Source organism: Megalopta genalis, chromosome 1 (genome assembly GCF_051020955.1).
Source record: "Megalopta genalis isolate 19385.01 chromosome 1, iyMegGena1_principal, whole genome shotgun sequence".
Classification (NCBI taxonomy): domain Eukaryota; kingdom Metazoa; phylum Arthropoda; class Insecta; order Hymenoptera; family Halictidae; genus Megalopta; species Megalopta genalis.
The window spans coordinates 30,924,909-30,948,118 of NC_135013.1; the positions used below are offsets into that span (position 1 = coordinate 30,924,909).

The 23,210-nt window shown below is 44.5% G+C and overlaps 3 protein-coding genes across 6 annotated transcripts in view; 2 read left to right on the forward strand and 1 right to left on the reverse strand.

Annotated features, from left to right (window-relative positions):
- Eip74EF (Ecdysone-induced protein E74) overlaps positions 1 to 8,253 on the forward strand; it is a 332,864-nt gene extending 324,611 nt beyond the window's left edge. For all 4 annotated transcript variants that reach the window (XM_033465704.2, XM_033465703.2, XM_033465705.2 and 1 more), the window contains one exon: positions 3,426 to 8,253. In XM_033465704.2, coding sequence (XP_033321595.1) covers positions 3,426 to 3,976 — 551 coding nt within the window. In that variant the 3' untranslated portion in view covers positions 3,977 to 8,253. The remainder of the gene's footprint in view (positions 1 to 3,425) is intronic.
- A 3,860-nt stretch (positions 8,254 to 12,113) lies between these two features.
- Positions 12,114 to 20,651, forward strand: alpha-Spec (alpha spectrin). The gene is made up of 7 exons (XM_033466086.2): positions 12,114 to 12,245; positions 12,368 to 12,601; positions 12,675 to 12,906; positions 12,990 to 16,606; positions 17,150 to 20,111; positions 20,199 to 20,365; positions 20,448 to 20,651. Exons 2-7 carry the CDS (start codon positions 12,452 to 12,454, stop codon positions 20,574 to 20,576), a joined length of 7,257 nt encoding a protein of 2,418 aa, XP_033321977.1. The 5' UTR covers positions 12,114 to 12,245; positions 12,368 to 12,451; the 3' UTR covers positions 20,577 to 20,651.
- Positions 20,652 to 20,832: 181 nt separating this feature from the next.
- On the reverse strand, positions 20,833 to 23,004 carry LOC117218052 (WD repeat-containing protein 46). Its single transcript, XM_033466093.2, has 5 exons — positions 22,778 to 23,004; positions 21,675 to 22,689; positions 21,286 to 21,610; positions 21,091 to 21,204; positions 20,833 to 21,029 (listed from the first exon to the last, which is right to left on the reverse strand). The coding sequence occupies exons 1-5, from the start codon at positions 22,788 to 22,790 to the stop codon at positions 20,916 to 20,918; spliced, it is 1,581 nt and encodes a 526-aa protein (XP_033321984.2). The 5' UTR covers positions 22,791 to 23,004; the 3' UTR covers positions 20,833 to 20,915.
- Between the last annotated feature and the right edge of the window lie 206 nt (positions 23,005 to 23,210).

Below are 23,210 nucleotides of genomic sequence, written 5' to 3' on the forward strand. Positions count from 1 at the left end.
GCCGTGGACGGACGCCGCGTATCGACACCGAGACACTGTTAACGCTGAACGCGCCCGGCGCGTATTGTTTCATAATAATGACATTCTTTATAATAACGATTCGGTTCGGTTGAACCTGCTACGGTCTCTGTGAGAAGTTTATCTAAATAAAGTTGAACGTTTAAAGTTCAAACGAAAAATATTATCTAATAAAGAAGTTTGCCTTAAAAATTTTTCATAGAAACGTTATTGTTTCAGGAATCGTGCGAAAGAAAATATTAGAGTATATCGTCTCGTTTTAGGTACAATTGATCGGCCATTTTTGATTTTTACAACGTTGAAATTTCGAAGGCTGTTTCTTAAGAAAACGATCGAGTGAATCGTTTAATTGTCACAGTAAAAAATATAATTAAATAAATAAAAAAGAATAAGAAACAATAAGGATAATATAAAAGATATATATATCGTATAATATATATATTTTATAAAAATATACAAAAATATATAAACAATATGAAGAAATAAAATGAAATAAATATAATAATAATATAATATATATGAAATATATAATATATAATATATAATAATATAATAAATATAAATAAATATAATAAAATAAACTCTGTCTTGCCGTTCTTATAAAGCAATACGCGTTAGTGCTAGAACGGAAGATTACGCTTTCAGATTGCGCTAGATTTAATGTCGCGTCGGAATGAAATTAATAAAAATGTTTCTCGAATCTTCTCGAAAAGTATGATTACGATCGAAAGAGTTCCAATCATTGTAACCGTGAAGATCATTTGGCCGGCAATGGTTCGACGATCGCGGCGTATCCGAAGGTAGAATTAATAATTGAGCCGTTTATTTTGAAAGTGGCCTAAAAGTCATTTTTAAAAACACCGAGCTAGCTATTTTAATATTCACATTTCCACGTTATACATATAATCTCATGTCGGCAAAGCTGAAAGAACGCAGCGACCCTTAGGAACACAAAAACATTATACCACCACGTTATCAATTAGCAATATTTTTAAATCGATTAAAACGTAAAATCCTTAAATATCTGGATTTTCAAATAAATGGACTTGGGCCACTTTCAAAATAAACGGCTCAATTGTCTGTCGAAGAATAATGTTCGGCGGAAGTGGCGAACGCTCGTCCGTGTCAAACGATTAGGTAAAAGATCCGCGGCCGATTCGGAAGAAATATCAGATGCTCTTTATGTCCTTTGAAACACCCTCGACTTGTACCTTCTCGGAGAGCATTGGAAACAGGCAATCGCGTTTCGCCGGCGAGGCGAGTCCGAGCGGACAATTAACGCGAGAGTCGTATAGCTAGGATTCACCTTGGGGATCGCAGGACTGGTTGGTCCGGCTGTGGTCGGCGAGGGGGTTAAAAAGGACGGCGCTTCCGGTAAACGTCGGCTACGTCACCGTCGCTCGACGGAGCCGAAACGACAGAGAAGGGAGAAGAAGTCCGCGTCTCTCGGCGAAGGGACACGCGCAGACGCGTCTCGCAATTACTATCCTCCGATGCAAACGCGCGTGTTCGCGGCACCATGACTTAGGGGCGGGGGGAGCTCGCGATCCGGATCCAATCAGCCGGGATAATACGCGGACGGTAAATTATCTTGGATTACATAGCAGATTAAAAAGACTGCCGCGGCCGCCTCCCGCGGCACTAAATTTTATTCTTCCGGGGATAACGAGTCCGCTCCAGTTTCAACGCGCGGACCGACAGAGAGAAAGAGAGAAAAAAAGAAGGAAATGGAGCCGTAATAACCGGACTCACCCCCCATAATTAATCGCGCGTTGATCTACGTCGTTTACGTTATCCCTCGATGCCGGTGGCAGCGAATGATGGCGCCACCAGACGTGGATCGCGTGAACCTGCTCGTGTCGGATTACAATTAACTTTTAAACGGCCGATAATTAACGCCGCGTACGTGCCGCGGCCGCAAAACCACGCGAAGAAAAACCACCGCGGTGCCCTATAACGTTTAATCAGCTTCCGCCCTCCGCCCCCCGCCCATCCCACCCCCTCCGACATCGCCGATTACTCTCTTCTGTCCGTAACAGAATGCGTTTAACCTGTTTACACGCCGAGGCGAGTTCGCTTCGTCGCATTTAGAAGCAATATGTATGTGTGTATATGTGTTCCGATAATTCTTTGTTCTTTTTTTTTGTTCGCTCGCCCGGCACGAGATGCCTGAATTTAATTACATAATTACATCCGCGATGCTTTATGCCCGGCTTCTGTTCGCGCACGGAAACCAGCGGATCAGTTTCCTTTCGGAGAAATTAGAATTCTCCTCCGAAAACCAACTTTCATCCCTGCGACCGTCGCGGGGATGCGCCGGCAATTGTTTCTATCCTTGTACACAACACGACAAATCGAAATGTTTCACGCTTTGCACTCGAGGTCATCTTATCGCGAAATCTGAAACAGATCTGCCAGAATCTGTGCATTTTATGCGTACGATTTTGGCGCAATATGTATGTGTGTATATGTTTGTATGTGTTCCGATAATTCTTTGTTCTTTTTTTTGTTCGCTCGCCCGGCACGAGATGTCCGAATCTAATTACATAATTATATCCGCGATGCTTTATGCCCGGCTTCTGTTCGCGCACGGAAACCAGCGGATCAGTTTCCTTTCGGAGAAATTAGAATTCTCCTCCGAAAACCAACTTTCATCCCTGCGACCGACGCGGGGATGCGCCGGCAATTGTTTCTATCCTCGTACACAACACGACAAATCGAAATGTTTCACGCTTTGCACTCGACGCCATCCTATCGCGAAATCTGAAACAGTTCTGCCGGAATCTGGAAACAGTTCATCTCCGGATCTGTGCATTTTATGCGTACGATATTGGCTCTCGTAACTCGTGCAACGGTTACAGTTTTAACAGTTCTTTTTTTTCCAGTTGTAAACAAAGCTCGGTAACGTTCGCGTTATTTCGGAACGCGATGTAACAATTTTCTAGCGGTATTTCAGAGTCGCTGCTCGAGTACAAAAGGGGTTAACGGTTGAAGCGACCGGCGTTTGTCACTTCGCGACAACGACGATGTCGCATTCGTTTAGGGTTTCCGCCATTTTTATTGGAACGCGTGCGTGACTCTTCTTCTATAGAAAAATCTCTAGAATTTTTAACGATTTGGAAATCGATCATTTCGACCGATATATTTAGCGTTATTTATTTTTAAATTATTCAGCGGCATTTAGCGTTTACATAGCGATATATATTTAGCGTTAACTTCGATTCAGCTCGGACAAAGAATTAATGCAGCAACTTGATCGCGCACCGTTCCAAAAAGTCTCTAAAAATGATCCGCGGTCGAAGGGTGAAACGCGTCAACCCCACCCCGAAAATCTTTCCACACATCTAATCTCGAAAATGGTTGAAACTTGACAGCAAGCTAACCGATTCCGATTGTTCTGTCCACAGTGTCCGAGAGCTACAGCAGTTACGTGAACTCGATGTACGCGAGCGGGGGTCAGTTCGCGACCCCGTGCACCCCGAGTCCGCCGCGGGGCCACGGGGGCGTGCCGACGAGCGTGATCCAGGCGGCGACCAGCTCGGTGTCCGACGACCTGTACCTGCTCGAGCTTGGTTTCCCGCCGCGGTCGAAGAAGAACAAGCTGAAGAAGCCCCGGCAAGGGGACGGCGCCGCGGTCAAGAGGAAATCCCGCGAGGGCTCGACGACTTATCTGTGGGAGTTCCTGCTGAAGCTGCTCCAGGACAGGGAGTACTGTCCGCGGTACATCAAGTGGACGAACCGCGAGCGGGGCGTGTTCAAGCTGGTCGACAGCAAAGCGGTGTCCCGGCTGTGGGGCCTGCACAAGAACAAACCGGACATGAACTACGAGACGATGGGCCGGGCGTTGCGTTACTATTATCAGCGCGGCATCCTGGCGAAGGTCGACGGACAGAGGCTGGTCTATCAGTTCGTGGACGTGCCGAAGGACATAATCGAGATCGATTGCACCGGCGCGTGAGACAGGGCCCCCGAGGGCCCGAGGGAGCACGACAGAGCACGGCCAACCCGTGACAAGGCCCGTACGGGCGTTCGCGCGGCGATCGTTAGGACGATCATCGTCGCGCCGGCGAACGGCTCTTCCTGCCACGATGCGCCAACATGGCACACCCCTCAGACGATCTAAAGCGATCGTGTACCGATGCCCTCTCTCTGACTTCGTTTGTTCCTTGTATCATATTATATATATATATATGTATTATATATGTATATGTATATGTATATATATATATATATATATATATATATATATACATGTATATATATAAAGCAAACCTATAGAGATATATGTATATTGAAGAGGCGCGAGAGGATGATCCTTCGCATCAGCCAGCCGCGAGAAGGGTGGTGGACACAAAAGCCTCCTCTTCGGGCTGCCGTCGAATTTCGTCCTCCTCCTTGGTCTTTCTTTTATTTTGTTTTTCCTTTACTTTTTATTTGTTACGTTTCGACGATCGACACGTCGATGGTAATCGTACTAAGCTTTACAACGTGGAGGAGATACGGTATGTGTGTATGTATATATGTGATAAGCGTACATGTATATACATATGGATGTACGGGGGAGGAGGAGCGTCGAGCTCGTTCGAAAGGAAAGAAAGAAAGAAAGAAAAAAGAAGAAAATTTGTACAAAATATTTCGGGTTCTAGCGAGAACAACAATGGTACCCCACGGCGTTGCTGCGATGACGATATATTCGCGGTGCGTGCGAGGAGCGGATTCGAGGATGTATGCGGCGTGTTTTGTTAAACGGATATCGCGGATCGCGGGATAGAGTAAAACGTATGAATCTAGTACGGACAAATTTACTTAAACGTATGGACGTATAGTCGGAGGAGACGGTGTAGGCGAACACAATTGTACATTCGAGAGCGCGATAAATTATTTATTGTATATTAGACGGTTATATATGTTACCTAGAGACAACAAAAATGGAAAAATAACGGGAGGGATTTTTGTTACGCAACGCGTCGTCGAGCGGGAAACACGAGGGAAAAGAGGAGACCGGACACACAGGCACACTCGCGCACACGTACACGCGTACATACCACACACGTTATACTCTACACGCTCATTCATTCGCTTTTACACAGTGACGCGACGTGAAGTGTTTTTTACGGACGTAAGAATTAGAAAAGAGAAAACAAAAATACGAAACGAAATGAGGGCTGTGAAAAGATTCGGAAAACGGAGGAGAGAAGAGGATCGGGCAGATTAAACGACGTGTGTAACAAGTTTCGTGGGGGCGAGCTCAGGGAGGGGACTACGGACACACGGACGCACACAGACGCGTATAACACACACAGACATACAGAAACGCATACAACGTACACAGACAGACGCGTACAACACACACACGTTCACCCATCCACACACGTACACACTATATTTTTTTAAATATAAGCGAAAAGGGCGACTCTTCTATTCGAGCTGAGGGTTCAACAACGTAAGGTGCTGGCTATACACACGAGGTCCAAGAATGTTATTTAGCAAGCTAGTGTTACTAATTCATAAAAAAAAAGATTATTGAAACAGACATTATATATCTCTGTATATATAAAAGTACACCATTAGTATATATATTATTGAATATTATATATATATATATATATATATTATATGAATATATATTGTATGTTATGTAGTAAATGGAGCGAGTTAATGTGTCTCTATGAGATTTTCTTTTCCGTCACGTCGGAACTAGAGGAAGTTGCACGACAGCGACACCGTGTATCGACGCAGCGACGTGTCCGATCTGTTTTGTCCGGCGAGGCTACGAACTCGCCTACTAATCTTTCCTTGTTTTCTTCTTTTTTTATACCTCGGCGCCGAGACCAAACGGAACAAATTTGGGCTCTGCGCCCTCTAACGCACACCGTTGTTATGCTCATGCGAATGATCGGAGACGTCGCTCGGCCCGTTCGCCGCCCCCGCCCCCACCCCCGTGCGAGCGAGAGACAGGGTGTCGAGAGATGCCGCATTTGTAATAATACCTCGAACCATCCATGAAACATCATTGTACAATTCATTGCGAACGGAGCGACGGGGTGCGCGGCGAACGGGTCGGGTGGGACCCGTCCGTGAACGAACATCGTGGTTCGCGGATGAGTTCGCGGGGACTTTGGACGGGTCCTTCGGGTCGTGAGCGATTTACGCGACCGGACAGCTGATGAGCGGCTGCGATCCCGGCGAGAGAAATTCCGTGTCCCTTTTCGTTTCTCATCCCTCTCCCCCATCTCCCCCCGCGCACGAGGTATAATAATTAGAGAGCGGATCACCGATTAAGAGCGATATCACATTTCGACGTGTACGCGTACAACTGCCAAATATTAATCATCGGACACCGTTTCGAAAAAGAGATTTCCCTTTTGCCCGGCGGCGGGCTGTCCGGTCGCGTTTATGCGAGCGCGCGTGTGCACTCCGCGAACACTTCAGCGGGGCGTCCAGAGCACGATAAGTTAGAGTGAAATTTAATTTATTCGACGCCCCCGCGCGCCGCGGCCACCCCAGAATTCACACCCCTATCCCCATAACCCCGGAGATCTTCTTTCACCGCCCTCCCCGGACCCCGAGGACGTGACGTGCGAGTGCAAGCGTATCCTATAGATCGTAAGTTTTTGTACATAAAAGAAATTCGTTGAGAATATACTTAGGAAGAACATTACGCTGGTTAACGTTCGTGAAACTGTGGAAGTAATACAAAAGAGAAATAGGAGAGAATACGAGAGTGTTTGCGAGAGAGAGAGAGCGAGAGAGAGAGAGAGAAAGAAAGAACAGAGAGAAAGAGACACAGAGAAAGAGAGCCAAGTGATAGTTTTCCTCGAAGAGGGCCACGGTTCTTCGGCGAATCACCTCCAAAAATGAAAATCATTTCGTGGACGACGAAAGGACGAAAGGGACGGAGACAGAGGAAGGAATCATAGTTGTATAATGATATATAAGAGCGAAAGAGACGAAATATTATACGTGAAAGAGTAGAGAGGAACGAAGAAAAAAAAATAGAGTGAAAAAACGATCAAGTGCTGCCAATAATGCCTGTAAACGGTCCCGTGCATTTTCTGCCCTCCGCCACCGCCACCCAGCCCCCCGCCCCCGACCCCCCTCTTTGAAGATGAAACGTAGGATGCATAATTGTATTGAGAGCAGAGTTTTCAGTTTCAAATTGATACCACAAACGTTGTTAGAGTCCGTAGAAATGCGTCGGGACGCCAGACATACCGATGATACAAAGCGAATTGCCTTCTCGTAATTAACAAATGACGTGTTGCCTTCTAACAAAGAAAAAAAAACATATTAAAAAAAATGAAGTTCTAGCAATTTGTATCGTAAAGAAAAAAAAATGATAATACCATCGACTTTGTCCAGAGTACTTAAGGGAACCTCACGTAGCCTCCATCATCCCCCCCTGTATCCCCGATACCCCCGTAAGACCCCCACGACCACCCGCCCCTCCTCGTCGGCATAGAATTTTGTAATTTTTCTCAAGAGTAACGAACAAACGGAAAATACAGAGAAAATTTTCGCAATAAAAAAAAAATAAGTGAGAAGATACGACGAGAGATATTCAGAAACAATTTTTGGTACACGAAGAATTTTTTCATATCGCACTCTTTGCATACGCGTATCGGACGAAAGATATATTAATACAAAGAAGAAAATATGTAAGATATAAAACAGTGAGAGAGAAAGTAGAGCGAGAAAGCGGGAGAGAAAGACAGAGTGTGTGTGTGTGTGAGAGAAAGAGAGAGAGAGAGAGAGAGAGAGAGAGAGAGAGAGAGAGAGATAGAATACTGCGTGTATGGATATGTGTGTGCGTGTGTGAGAAAGTGTGTGTGAGGGAGAGGGAGCGAGTGAGAGAAAGAAGCGAGAGAGAGAGAGAGCGAGAGCGAGATAGACACACAAGGAAATACATCAGAGTACAATGGACAAAAAAGCAAGTACCTATGGATAGTACCACTTCTATACACGATAACATCCACTTATAAACAATGAACGATGACACTACAACAAGAAATCATCCTATTTTTAGGTGAATTAAATTTACATATTACATTACGATTGACTACGCTACAAGATATTTTAACAGATAAGACTTTACCGTAATAGAGATAAATCTATGATTATTTACCTGTAAAATAATTACGAAGACACGATGGATTGACGTAAGGAACTCTAATGTAACGTTCTGTGATTCGTTGTTTGTAGGTGAAATTTAATAAAAGATTACCGTATCATAAACACTGCTCTTTCACTCACCCATACAAAAATATTTATAAGAACGATATAACCCTGAATAAGACGAAAAAAAATTATATCTCTATATATATATTGAATATATTGAATATAATATACAGGGTGTCCCACAATTATTTTAACAGCCGAAAATGAGGGGTAGCTGAGGTCATTTGAAGTAACTTTTTCCTTTGCGAAAATGCAATCCGCGGCTTTGTTTACGAGTTATTAACGAAAAACACTGGCCAATGAGAGGTGACGGTGCGAGAGAGAGGGTCCGCGAGAGAGTCCGCAGCACGAGGCTTTGACAGAAGGTCGGGACGGACTCGAGCCGCGTTCGAAGTATTGAACAAGTCACGAAGCGAGAACTTTCCGGATTTTTTTAACTACATAACAGTGATATTTTTAAGAAAAACGCTGTTCACCTTTACTTTAGAACGTCTGAAGAATATTCACTAATTTTTCGGACTCGAAATAATATGTAGTTTAACCGTGACAGTCGTTTTAATTTTCTGGTGTGCATGACACCTTATGTGTACCATATGAAATTTTTATGCAAGGTGTACAGTGAAGATTAACAAAGTTCGTAAATGATATTTTAATTTAAATAACTCCGTGTACGAACAGAATTCAACGAATGATTCGCAAAGCTGATTTAATAATAAATAATCGCGTTAAGGTACGTAAAGGATTTGTTTTTTAGAGAAATATGAAAAATATTATCGATAAGAAACTCACCCATTTAGTTGAGGATGCATTTGCTGACTCGTACGTACTGACCTCGTACAACGAACAGCTGATCCCAGGTCGATGACCGCAACATTCGAGGGATACTATCGGTGGAACCTCTGGTATGGTTATTTGCGAAGTTCACTTACACTGCACTGTCACCAAACACTGATCAGTTATTTAATCACTGATAATCCGAATCACTTGTGGATATTTAAGAAAGATCACTGAGACTCGTTCGCGGATAATCGTTTATTCGACGCGTTCGTTCGGAAGTCGACGTTTCACTGCCGAAAAATTCAGGCCTTGACTGTGGGTCCTTGTTGTTCTTCGTTCGGCCGTCCGAGGAAATGACACTCGATACCATTTTCTTCGCACGGCCATTAATTACGTTCTAAGAGCGCAGGGTGACAGCGGGTCGGACACAGTTTACGTCTCGGCATATCTTGTTTATTTCATTTGGCGGTACCCTGCGCTTCGAAGAAAATAGTATCGGGTGTTATTTCCTCGGACGGCCGAAAGACGAACGACAAGGCCTCGATTTTTTGGCAGTGAAACGTCGACTTCCGAACGAACGCGTCGAATAAACGATTATCCGCGAACGAGTCTCAGTGATCTTTCTTAAATATCCACAAGTGATTCGGATTATCAGTGATTAATTAAGTGATCAGTGTTTAGTGACAGTGCAGTGAAAGATCAGCTGTACGTTGTACAAGGTCAGTGCCCTTCGACATCATGAATTTCAGCCAGCAAATGCATGCTCAACTAAATGGGTGAGTTTCTTACTGATAATATTTTTCATATCTCTCTAATAAACAAATCCTTTACGTCCCTTATTTATTATTAATTAAATCAGCTTTGCAAATCATTCGTTAATCTTCACTGTACACCTTGCATAAAAATTTCATATGGTACACACGAGGTGTCATGCACACCAGAAAATTAAAACAGCTGTCACGGTTAAACTTCATATTATTTCGGGTCCGAAAAATTAGTAAATATTCTTCAGACGTTCTAAAGTAAAGGTGAACAGCGTTTTTCTTAAAAATATCACTGTTATGTAGTTAAAAAAATCCGGAAAGTTCTCGCTTCGTGACTTGTTCAATACTTCGAGCGCGGATCGAGTCCGTCCCGACCTTCTGTCAAAGCCTCGTGTTGCGGACTCTCTCGCGGACCCTCTCCCTCGCACCGTCACCTCTCATTGGCCAGTGTTTTTCGTTAATAACTCGTAAACAAAGCCTCAGATTGCAAATTCGCAAAGGAAAAAGTTACTTCAAATGACCTCAGCTACCCCTCATTTTCGGCTGTTAAAATAATTGTGGGACACCCTGTATAATATATAATATACAGGGTGTTCCACAATTATTTCAACAGCCGAAAATGAGGGGTAGCTGAGGTCATTTGAAGTAACTTTTTCCTCTGCGAAAATGCAATCTGCGGCTTTGTTTACGAGTTATTAACGGAAAACACTGACCAATGAGAGGTGACGGCGCGAAGATCGAGAGCCCGCAGCATGAGGCTTTGACAGATGGTCGGGACGGACTCGAGCCGCGTACGAAGTATTGAACAAATCACGAAGCGAGAACTTACCGGATTTGTTTTTACTACGTAACAGTGATATTTTTAAGTGTGATATTTTCTAGTGTGCATGACACCTTGTGCGTAACATATGAAATTTTTAAGCACGATGTACAGTGAAGATTAACAAAGTACGTAAATGATATTTTAATTTAAATAATTCCGTGTCCGAACACAGTTCAACGAATGATTCGCAAAGCTAATTTAATAAAAAATAATCGTGTTAAAGGACGTTTGTTAGAGAAATATGAAGAATATTATCAATAACCTTCAAATAACCTACAAATAACCTTGACATATCAAGGTCATATCAAGGTTATGTCAAGGTCATATCAAGGTTATGTCAAGGTCATGTCAAGATTATGTTAAGGTCAACATGTGAAATTGGGAAGAATATCATTTACATACTTTGTTAATCTTCACTGTACATCTTGCTTAAAAATTTCATATGTTACGCACATGGTGTCATGCACACTAGAAAATTAAAACGGCAGTCACGGTTAAATTACTTACTATTTCGGGTCCGAAAAATTAGTAAATATTCTTCAGACGTTCTAAAATAAAGGTGAACAGCATTTTTTTTTAAATATCACTGTTACGTAGTAAAAAAAGATCCGGAAAGTTCTCGCTTCGTGATTTGTTCAATACTTCGTACGCGGCTCGAGTCCGTCCCGACCATCTGTCAAAGCCTCATGCTGCGGGCTGTCGATCTTCGCGCCGTCACCTCTCATTGGTCAGTGTTTTCCGTTAATAACTCGTAAACAAAGCCGCAGATTGCATTTTCGCAAAGGAAAAAGTTGCTTCAGATGACCTCAGCTACCCCCCCATTTTCGGCTGTTAAAATAATTGTGGAACACCCTGTATAATATATAATATATAATATATAATATATAATATATAATATATAATATATAATATATAATATATAATATATAATATATAATATATAATATATAATATATAATATATAATATATAATATATAATATATAATATATAATATATAATATATAATATATAATATATAATATATAATATATAATATATAATATATAATATATAATACATAATATATAATATATAATATATTGAATATATATATTGAATCCTCGATGGATCATCCGATCAAAAAACTATATTTGGACACGCGTTAAAAATAAGAATGATTGCGTATCTCTATTTGAATATATCTAAATTATAAGCTTCCAACGTTCTTTCTACTATAAATATAAATTGTCGATGTAAAAGAAATTCCGAATTTTCTGTTAAAACGACGATTTGCTTTTACTTTTACAATAAAAAGAACTTTTAATTAAGCGAACAGAGTATTAATGTACACGAACTGCAAACCGATACAATAATATTGTAGATAGAGGATAGATATCTCGGATAAAATCCAGTTATCGCTGTTTAAATAACTCTCTGGGTTCGTAAGTTCCTAATAAAGATGATTACACAGCAATGACGTAACGCTCGTATGTAAGTCAATTTGATAAAGCGCGCCAGTTATGAACGCGTCCGATTGGCCAAGCGCTTCGTTGGCCGACCAATGGGAGAGCAAAATCCAGCAGAAAGTATTTCTTCCGCTTGCGCTACTTGTAGGACGACGGCCGCAGTCAGCGCAGTCAGTATCGAACCACGAAACGGTTAGGTGTCACAGCGCCGTGAACTTCCAGGAAACGATTGTAGAAGGTATGTGTCAACTTTTTGCTTCATCGAGTAAAAATAATAGAAACGGCAACAATAGTAGTTGCGAATAATCGAGAATCAATGAACAAAGTATTCTATTCAGGCTGTAATTATTGATTTCACAGCTAACGAGAGTTTGCCACACCCCGTGGCCATTTTGGTTGCAAGTGATTGTTCGACAAATATCGAACGATAGAGAGAAATCCAACATGGATCAAATCACGCCGAAAGAGGTGAAGATTCTGGAGAATCCAGAGGATATCCAGGAGAGGAGGGACCAGGTTTTGGGTCGGTATGCGAACTTCAAAGCCGAAGCTCGGAGCAAGAGAGACAAACTCGAGGACTCCCGTCGCTTTCAGGTATACTTTCTAATTGCATGGACTTTCCGATGCTCATCTAGTGCATTGTTCAACGAAATTTCTTTCTCGACAGTATTTCAAGCGAGATGCGGACGAACTCGAGGGATGGATCTACGAAAAGTTGCAAGCTGCTTCAGACGAGAGCTACAAGGATCCGACAAATCTTCAGGCAAAAATACAAAAACATCAGGCATTCGAGGCGGAAGTCGCAGCTCACTCCAACGCCATTGTATCGCTTGACAACACAGGCTCCGAAATGATAGCTCAGCATCACTTTTTTAGCGATGTGATTCGCAAAAGATTAGGTATATTAATGGTGCTGTTAGAATCTCGAGGGAATCTAAAAAAAGTTTTGACCGTACTAACAAAATACATTTTATCCTTCTAGAGGAACTCCACGATCTCTGGGAGCTGTTGCTCAGCCGACTGGCAGACAAGGGCCTCAAATTGCAGCAGGCTTTGGTACTCGTGCAATTTATCAGACACTGCGACGAAGTCATGTTTTGGATCCACGATAAAGAAGCATTTGTTACGACCGATGAATTTGGACACGACCTGGAACACGTTGAAGTGCTTCAGAGGAAATTCGATGAATTCCAAAAGGATATGGCTAGCCAGGAATACAGAGTAACAGAAGTGAACGAATTGGCAGACAAACTACTCTTGGACGGACATCCTGAGCGTGATACTATTCTACGTAGAAAAGAGGAGCTGAACGAATCCTGGCAAAGACTCAAGCAGCTTGCTGTTTTGAGACAGGAAAAACTCTTCGGTGCGCACGAGATTCAACGATTTAATCGCGACGCGGATGAGACGATGGCATGGATAGCCGAAAAGGATGTCGTACTGTCTTTCGATGACTTTGGTCGGGATCTCGCGAGCGTGCAGACGTTGCAAAGGAAACACGAGGGTATTGAACGCGATTTAGCTGCGTTGGAAGACAAAGTATACTCTCTGGGAACAGAAGCCGATCGTCTGGCCGCTATTCATCAAGCGGATCATTCGAAGCAGATTCAATCTAAGCGCGCGGAGATCTTGCAATCATGGGAGAGTCTCACAGCGAAAGCGAAGGAGCGACGTCTGAAGCTGGACGAGTCTTACTATTTACACAGATTCCTGGCCGATTACAGAGACTTGGTTTCTTGGATGAATGACATGAAGGCGATTATATCTGCGGACGAACTAGCCAAGGATGTAGCTGGTGCAGAAGCCCTCGTCGATAGACACCAGGAGCACAAGGGCGAAATCGACGCTAGAGCCGATAGCTTTGATGCCACCACATTAGCCGGCAACAATCTTTTGGAGAAGAAACACTATGCCGCGGAAGAAGTAGCTAAAAAGTTGAATTCCCTTGCAGTGGATAAGCAATCGTTGCTGAGTCTCTGGGAAAAGAGGAGGATCCTGTATGAACAATGCGTGGATCTCCAACTATACTACAGAGATACGGAGCAGGCGGACGCGTGGATGGCGAAGCAAGAAGCGTTCCTCGCGAACGAGGACTTGGGCGACTCCCTCGACAGCGTGGAAGCTCTGATAAAAAAGCACGAGGACTTCGATAAGTCCCTTGCCGCCCAAGAAGACAAGTTCAAGATACTGGACGAGTTTGCTGGTAAACTGATAGAAGGCGAACACTATGCGGCGGACGATGTGGCGCAGAGACGTCAGTCGCTTTTGGAGAGGCGCGCCGTTCTTCTGGAGAAATCTGCTCAGAGGAGACGACGGCTGGAAGACGCCTACAAGTTGCAACAGTTCGAGCGTGACTGCGACGAGACCAAAGGCTGGGTGAACGAGAAACTGAAATTCGCCACCGACGACAGTTACTTGGACCCCACCAACTTGAACGGCAAGGTGCAAAAGCATCAGAATTTCGAGCAAGAATTAAACGCCAACAGCACTCGTATGGCAGAGATGGTAGCGACTGGTCAAGAGCTGATCGAGGATGATCACTACGCCAGCGATCGCATCAGAACTCGCACCGACGAGATCATGAGGCTGTGGGAATGTCTGACCCAAGCCACAGAGAAGAAAGGAGCGAAGTTGCAGGAGGCTTCTCAGCAGCAACAGTTCAATCGTACCGTCGAAGACATCGAGCTGTGGTTGTCCGAGGTCGAGGGTCAACTAATGTCGGAGGACTATGGCAAGGATTTGACCAGCGTACAGAACCTTCAGAAGAAACACGCCCTGTTGGAGGCCGACGTCGCCTCGCACTCCGATAGGATCGACACCATCGCCCAGGCCGCAGAACAGTTTGTGAAGTCGGGTCACTTCGACGCCAACAACATCAAGGTCAAGCAGGACCAACTGCAGTCCCGATACGCCGCCTTGCAGCGACCGATGAGCGTTCGCAAGCAACGGCTGCTCGACTCTTTGCAAGTGCAGCAGTTGTTCAGAGACATCGAGGACGAGGAGGCTTGGATCCGCGAGAAGGAGCCTGTCGCGGCATCCACCAACCGTGGCCGTGACCTGATCGGCGTGCAGAACTTGCAGAAGAAACACCAGGCTGTTCTGGCCGAGATAAACAACCACGAGCCACGTGTTGCAGCCGTCTGCCAGGCTGGAGCAACGATGCTGCAGGAGAGCCACTTCGCCGCTGAGGAGATCAGCCAACGCTTGGCTGCACTGGACGAGCACTGGGGCCAGTTGAAGGAGAAAGCTCGGCAGCGTAAGACCGACTTGGACGATTCTCTTCAGGCCCACCAATACTTTGCAGACGCTAACGAAGCAGAGTCTTGGATGAAGGAGAAGAGACCCATCGTGATGAACGCCGACTACGGAAAGGACGAGGACAGCTCTGAGGCTCTGCTGAAGAAGCATGAAGCGTTGGTTAGCGATCTGGAGGCTTTCGCTAGCACTATAGCTGCGCTGAAGGAACAAGCTCAATCCTGTCGTCAACAGGAGACTCCCACGATCGACATCACCGGGAAGGAATGCGTCGTCGCCCTGTACGATTACACGGAGAAATCGCCCAGAGAAGTGTCCATGAAAAAGGGCGACACTCTGACGCTGCTAAATTCCAACAACAAGGACTGGTGGAAGGTCGAGGTCAACGACCGTCAAGGTTTCGTTCCAGCTGCATACGTAAAGCGAGTGGAACCAGAGGCCGGGCTCAGCGCTTCGCAACAGAACTTGGCCAGAGAGCAGAGCTCCATTGCGGCCAGACAAGCGCAAATCGAAGGTCAGTACGATGACCTTCTGAGACTGGCACGCGAGCGACAGAACAAATTGAACGAGACCGCAAAAGCGTACGTGCTTGTCAGAGAGGCTGCAGAGTTAGCTACTTGGATCAAGGACAAGGAGAATCACGCTCAAGTTCAGGACGTCGGCGAAGATCTGGAACAGGTCGAGGTCATGCAGAAGAAGTTCGACGATTTCCAGGCGGACCTGAAGGCGAACGAAGTACGCCTCGCTGAAATGAACGAGATCGCTGTTCAGCTGATGAGCTTGGGACAGACGGAGGCGGCCCTAAAGATTCAGACGCAGATTCAAGATCTCAACGAAAAGTGGACCAGTCTACAAACTCTCACTGCCGAGCGAGCCAATCAGTTGGGCTCAGCTCACGAGGTACAGCGGTTCCACCGTGACGTTGACGAGACCAAAGATTGGATTCGTGAGAAGGATGCTGCTTTGAACAACGACGATCTTGGGAAAGATCTGCGCAGCGTACAGGCCCTGCAACGCAAGCACGAAGGTCTGGAGAGAGATCTGGCAGCGTTGGGGGATAAGATCAAACAGCTGGATGAGACTGCCAATCGTCTGATGCAGTCTCACCCGGAGACTGCTGAACAGACCTACGCCAAACAGAAGGAGATCAACGAGGAGTGGACTCAGTTAACTGCGAAAGCCAACAGTAGGAAAGAGAAACTGTTGGATTCGTACGACCTCCAGCGCTTCCTCAGCGATTACAGAGATTTGATGGCTTGGATCAATTCGATGATGGGTCTGGTCGCTACTGAAGAGCTGGCTTCAGATTCTACCGGTGCCGAAGCTTTGCTGGACCGTCATCAGGTATATCCAACTTATCACAATAATAGAATAAAAGTTTATAGAGTCACTATATTGTAATCTAAATTATAGAATCACAGGGCAGAGATAGACGCACGATACGGCGTACTTCCAGAGGTACCAAAGTGTTTGAGCATGAATCGAACATTGTGCGACTTTGCCTCTGAATATATATTCTTACGATTAATCATTTGACAGAGATTTTTCACATTTGTTGTTGACGAGCTGTCTTTGTTAACCCTCGTACGCTCCTCTAACAAAAGTGGGCGAAAAGTAAGGGAAGATTTTTTTTCTGCAATTAGATTTTGAGGAGCGTATGGGGGGAATTAAAGAAGGACGAATTGGCAGGTCGATGTTTTGTAATGAAGACACGCCTATTAACACATTGAACGATTCTACGTGTGCTTCTTATAGTGCGATCGCTGCCTTTACGCTGCTTATCGTAGTATCTATTGTCGAGTGGGTTGAAACATATGCGCAACATGAGTGTGAACATTCGTTGGCTTTCTGGACGGGTTGTCTAAGCTTTCGTTTCTTGTGTTATAGGAACATCGTATAGAGATCGATGCCAGAGCAGGTACCTTCCAGGCGTTCGAGCTGTTTGGCCAGCAGCTTCTGCAGTCCAGTCACTATGCGAGCGTCGAGATCCAGGAGAAGTTGGAGTCTATGGCTGAAGCGAGACAAGAGCTGGAGAAAGCCTGGGTTCAGAGACGCATGCAACTCGATCAGAATTTGGAGCTGCAGCTTTTCTGCAGAGACTGCGAGCAAGCTGAGAACTGGATGAGCGCCAGGGAAGCTTTCCTGAGCAGCGCGGACACCGTAGACAGCAGTGACAACGTCGAGGCTCTGATAAAAAAGCACGAAGATTTTGACAAAGCGATCAAGTCCCACGAAGATAAAATTGCTACCCTACAGACTCTGGCGGATCAATTGATAGCGGCCGAACATTATGCCGCCAAGCCGATCGACGAGAGACGTTGCCAAGTCTTGGACCGCTGGAAGCACCTCAAGGACGCTCTCATCGAGAAACGTTCAAAGCTCGGAGAGTCGCAGACCTTGCAGCAATTTTCGCGAGATGCCGACGAAATGGAGAACTGGATCGCCGAGAAATTGCAGTTGGCGACCGAGGAGAACTACAAGGACCCTGCGAACATCCAGTCGAAGCACCAAAAACATCAGGCGTTCGAGGCAGAGTTGGCAGCAAACGCGGACAGAATCCAGTCTGTGCTCGCCATGGGAGGCAATTTGATAGAGAAGCATCAGTGTGCCGGTTCCGAGGACGCTGTTCAGAAGAGGTTGGCCTCGATCGCGGACCAATGGGAATATCTCACGCAGAAGACAACCGAGAAGTCCATGAAGTTGAAGGAAGCAAACAAGCAACGCACCTATATAGCCGCTGTCAAGGACCTCGACTTCTGGCTCGGTGAAGTTGAGAGTCTGCTGACATCTGAGGACGCGGGCAAGGATCTGGCCTCGGTGCAAAACCTGATGAAGAAGCATCAGTTGGTCGAAGCTGACATTCAAGCTCACGAGGAGAGGATCAAAGACATGAACGGCCAGGCGGATTCGCTGATAGAGAGTGGCCAGTTCGATGCAGCCGGTATCCAAGAGAAACGACAGAGTATAAACGAGCGCTACGAGAGAATTCGCAATCTGGCTGCCCATCGACAGGCCAGACTAAACGAAGCCAACACCTTGCATCAGTTCTTCAGAGATATCGCCGACGAGGAGTCCTGGATCAAGGAGAAGAAACTGTTGGTCGGTTCGGACGACTATGGTCGCGACCTAACTGGCGTTCAGAATCTGAAGAAAAAACACAAGAGGCTGGAAGCAGAGTTGGGTAGTCACGAGCCCGCTATTCAAGCAGTCCAGGAAGCTGGGGAAAAGCTAATGGACGTTTCAAATCTGGGTGTTCCCGAGATAGAGCAACGTTTGAAGTTGCTGAACCAAGCTTGGGCGGAATTAAAGCAACTGGCTGCTACTAGAGGACAGAAATTAGACGAATCGCTGACTTATCAGCAGTTCCTAGCCAAGGTAGAAGAAGAAGAGGCTTGGATCACGGAGAAGCAACAACTGCTATCCGTTGAGGATTATGGCGACACCATGGCTGCGGTACAAGGTCTTCTGAAGAAGCACGACGCATTCGAAACAGATTTTGCCGCTCACGGAGAACGTTGCAAGGGTATATGCGAAGCTGGCGAGGCTTTAATCAAGGCTGGCAATCATCGTGCAGACGCTATAGCTCAGCGATGCGCCCAACTGCGAAACAAATTGGAACAACTTGGCGCTCTTGCTGCTAGAAGGAAAACTAGGCTCAATGACAACTCTGCCTACTTGCAGTTCATGTGGAAGGCCGACGTCGTCGAATCCTGGATTGCCGACAAGGAAACCCACGTTCGCTCCGAAGAATTCGGACGGGATCTGTCCACCGTTCAGACACTGCTCACCAAGCAGGAAACGTTCGACGCAGGTCTACACGCGTTCGAACACGAGGGTATTCAAAATATCACCTCGTTGAAGGAGATGCTGGTGAAATCGGGACACGATCAAACGCCCAGCATTCAGAAACGCCATGCGGACGTTATCGCACGCTGGCAGAAGCTTCTGGCCGACTCTGACGCCAGAAAACAACGCCTATTGAGAATGCAGGAACAGTTCAGGCAAATTGAAGAATTGTATCTGACGTTCGCTAAGAAGGCGTCCGCTTTCAACTCGTGGTTCGAAAATGCCGAGGAAGATCTAACCGATCCTGTTCGCTGCAACAGCATCGAGGAAATTCGTGCACTGAGAGAGGCTCACGCGCAGTTCCAGGCTAGCCTGTCCTCCGCCGAGGCTGATTTTGAAGCATTAGCTGCTTTGGATAGACAAATCAAGAGCTTCAACGTTGGTCCCAACCCGTACACCTGGTTCACAATGGAGGCGTTAGAGGATACATGGAGGAATCTGCAGAAGATCATCAAGGAGCGTGACGTGGAACTCGCAAAGGAAGCTCAACGCCAAGAGGAGAACGACAAACTGCGAAAAGAATTTGCTAAACATGCCAATGCATTCCATCAATGGTTGGCCGAAACAAGAACGTCCATGATGGAGGGGTCAGGGTCCCTAGAACAACAGTTGGAAGCTACAAAGAGGAAGACGCAAGAGGTCCGCGCTCGTCGTCAAGATTTGAAAAAGATAGAAGATCTGGGAGCCATTCTGGAGGAACACCTGATCCTGGACAATCGATATACAGAGCACAGCACAGTAGGGTTGGCGCAGCAATGGGACCAGTTGGATCAGTTGGGAATGCGTATGCAGCATAACCTGGAGCAACAGATACAAGCACGAAATCAATCCGGTGTTTCTGAAGATGCTCTTAAGGAGTTCTCCATGATGTTCAAGCACTTCGACAAGGACAAGAGTGGACGTCTCAACCATCAAGAATTCAAATCCTGCCTAAGAGCGCTTGGCTACGACCTGCCCATGGTGGAAGAAGGACAACCGGATCCAGAATTTGAGAACATCCTTGGTTTGTCCTCGCTTGAATACTTATCGAAAGCCTATTAACTCTCACATGCTTGGTAATATCACTTCGTATTTTTCTTCTGTTCCGCAGATATTGTAGATCCTAACAGAGACGGTTATGTGTCGCTACAAGAGTACATGGCGTTCATGATCAGCAAGGAAACAGAGAACGTGCAAAGTTCGGAAGAAATCGAGAACGCTTTCCGTGCAATTACAGCTGCAGATCGGCCGTACGTTACGAAAGAAGAACTGTACGCTGTGAGTATATCTCGAGACCAGTTTATTCAGTTTGTAAATTCAGCTGCTGTTACTAATACTAATCTCGTATATCTGATTCCAGAATCTCACCAAAGAAATGGCCGATTACTGCGTTGCCCGCATGAAACCATACGTCGACCCGAAGACAGAACGACCTATCACAGGGGCATTAGATTATATCGAATTTACTCACACACTTTTCCAAAATTAATTTCCGAACTTAATTACACATAAATTATTCTCTTTTTAATACAACGACGATTAAATGATAGCAGCAGAAACGTAAGACGCTTACTTGTTTTATTAAACACCTCGCTACTTTCACGGAACGTATATGTAATCAATCTTGATATTACGCTTGACATCATTAATCTTGATTTTATTTGCAGCACGCGTTTCGCGACTTGGTCTTTGTATCGGTACATGCAGTATCTATTAATGGAGCATCTTCAGAAATAAATTATGCATTTTAAGTAGAAAGCACAAAAGATTTAATTATAAGTTAATTACAGATTATCAAGTCAGGATAATGGGAATTAAATAATACGCGTTATCTAGTTTTCGATACAAATCTGTTCAACACTCCATAATCCTTCATCCGCGGCTTTTCTGTTTCTTTCACTTCCGGCAGTACGTTTGCCTGCCGAATAGTGGCAACGTATTCCTAAAACAATGAACGTTTAGTATTTGCAACACGCATACAGTCGGTAATAATGCTTACTTACCCTTCGGTTCAAGTCCTTCAGAATCTTTTTCGTTTTAATAACTTTAGCTGTTCCACCTCTTCCTTTAGCTTTCGTTCGACGCGGTTTAAATTCTATATCCTTTGGTTTAAGATACTGCAAATAAGATGCATTAATAATAAAGATGTTGCATTGTTCCGATAATAATCGTTAATGTACATTTTAATTAAGACTTACCAAGAGTTTCTTCCTTGCTTCTATTTTGTCCTCCAAACTAGGTACGTCCACCTCCGCTATGGCAACCGGATCCAAAGTAATAAGTTCGGGCTGAATCTTATCTAGGAGAGCTTTCACTTCAGCTTCGCGTCTCTGACTCTTGGCTTGGAATGGATTAATTTCCAGAGCATCATAATTAGCTTCCCCGCTTCCAGGTATCAGAAGAGACGAGACTCCTCGCATTGTACCAATACCCAGGACATCCTCGAACGGGCAGAACTGCAGACTCGTTACTGTCCAGTCGGCCTTGTGCCGCAAATATGGTTTCATTTCATTATCTAATGGTCTGATGCAACGAAAAATATTAATATTGCCATTATACATATAGAAATTATTATAGTATGTTGTACCTGTAAACCTCCACTACATTCCCCATTGCCATGGCCAACTGACCACGGTCACTGTAAGACAAATGTTGAACTGGAGATCGTGTTTGGTAATTATGTACTGGACCAGTCAACTGTCTAACGTCCCACACCTTTACAAAATTTGCTACACAGCTAGTCGCCATAAGAGTGCCCTGAGGATGTACAGCTAATGCGTTTATTGCCTGCTTATGGCACAACATTTTTGCTAATGGATCTCTACTGTTTGGCGACCACATAGAGACCACTCCTTTTGAACTACCCACACATAGTACTGCATTATATGGATTCTGTGTCATTGCCTGTATACATCCAAGTTTGGCATTGTATACATTAACCATGTTTCCTATTGAGACATCAAGCCAAGCTAAGTAGCCTTCTCTGGAGCCAGTGGCAAGTAAAAAATGATAAGGTAAGAACTCCATCTTGTTTACTTTATGCATTTGCTTTAGACAGTGCAGTTCAATTCCTTGATTATCATATACATATACCCAATCCTTTTGTGCTACGGCAAACATGGTCTCAATGTGTAACCATGAGACATCGTGGACTGATTCCATTACATTCATCTCGCAGGCCAACTGCTTCGTGACCCAATCTAAGGCAGCTACATGTCCTTTCCGTCCACCCAGAACAAGGTGCCTACCATTTCTTGTGTACTTTATATAGTATGGGCCAAAATCTAGTTTTAATGAAAAATGCTTAGTCGCGCTAGTTATATCTACATTCTCTGCAATCTGTGACTGCCTAAATCGTGTTGTTCGTTCTCCTGGTTCTGTTTCCAAACAACCATAATCTTCAGTCAGTAATATCTCTGCTCGAGCTGTATCCTTTACAGTCTCGTCTATAACTTTCTCCTTTGCTATCAACTTTTGTCTTTGCACTTTGTTCTGTATCCTAGATGTTTTACGCTTTAAATCAATTCCTTCTCCCCTACTGTGCATCGCCAATCGCTTTGAGCTAATGTTCAAAGCTGGCTGCTTCTTACGGTATTTGCTTCCTGTAAATATTATTAGGAACATTAACTTATGATGTAAAAATTAATACTAATTAATAATTACATAGTATTGTTATAATTCAGAAATTACTTATATGCTTCATTTTGCGTCAATCTTCTTCCTGCTTAGGATTATAACATCACCTAATAATAAATAGAAAGTTGTCTTACGTTACTGAGGTTATACTTCTATCATTTTCTACAAACAAACCACATGTGTTAAGCAGGTAGTGCCTCTTACGACAAAATTTTGAACTGAAGTTAAAGATTCGTACAAAACGCCAAATCACATAATTACGAAATGCTCAAATTGTGGGTAACATGACCGATAAGATAAAAAGCCCTCTGAAAATGCACTGTGATGTTATTTTTTATGTTTCAAAAATATGTTACAAATCTATAATCTATGATACATACAAATCGCAACTGCAATTGCAGCGCCGTTTCTGTTGATTGGTTGATTTTCAAAAGATTCTATCCAATCAGCGTTGACTCATAGATCGCAGATCGCGGCCGCGGCTCCT

Bases quoted from the DNA above. Each gene is read 5' to 3' on its own strand.
- LOC117218052 (XM_033466093.2), bottom strand. The intron at 21,611-21,674 runs GTACAACATACT...TCGTTGCATCAG, and splicing joins AATGTAGTGGAGGTTTACAG to ACCATTAGATAATGAAATGA. The intron at 21,030-21,090 runs GTAAGTAAGCAT...TCATTGTTTTAG, and splicing joins TGAAGGACTTGAACCGAAGG to GAATACGTTGCCACTATTCG.
- alpha-Spec (XM_033466086.2), top strand. From the start codon at position 12,452: ATGGATCAAATCACGCCGAAAGAGGTGAAGATTCTGGAGAATCCAGAG. The intron at 12,602-12,674 runs GTATACTTTCTA...CTTTCTCGACAG, and splicing joins AGGACTCCCGTCGCTTTCAG to TATTTCAAGCGAGATGCGGA. The intron at 12,907-12,989 runs GTATATTAATGG...TTATCCTTCTAG, and splicing joins TGTGATTCGCAAAAGATTAG to AGGAACTCCACGATCTCTGG.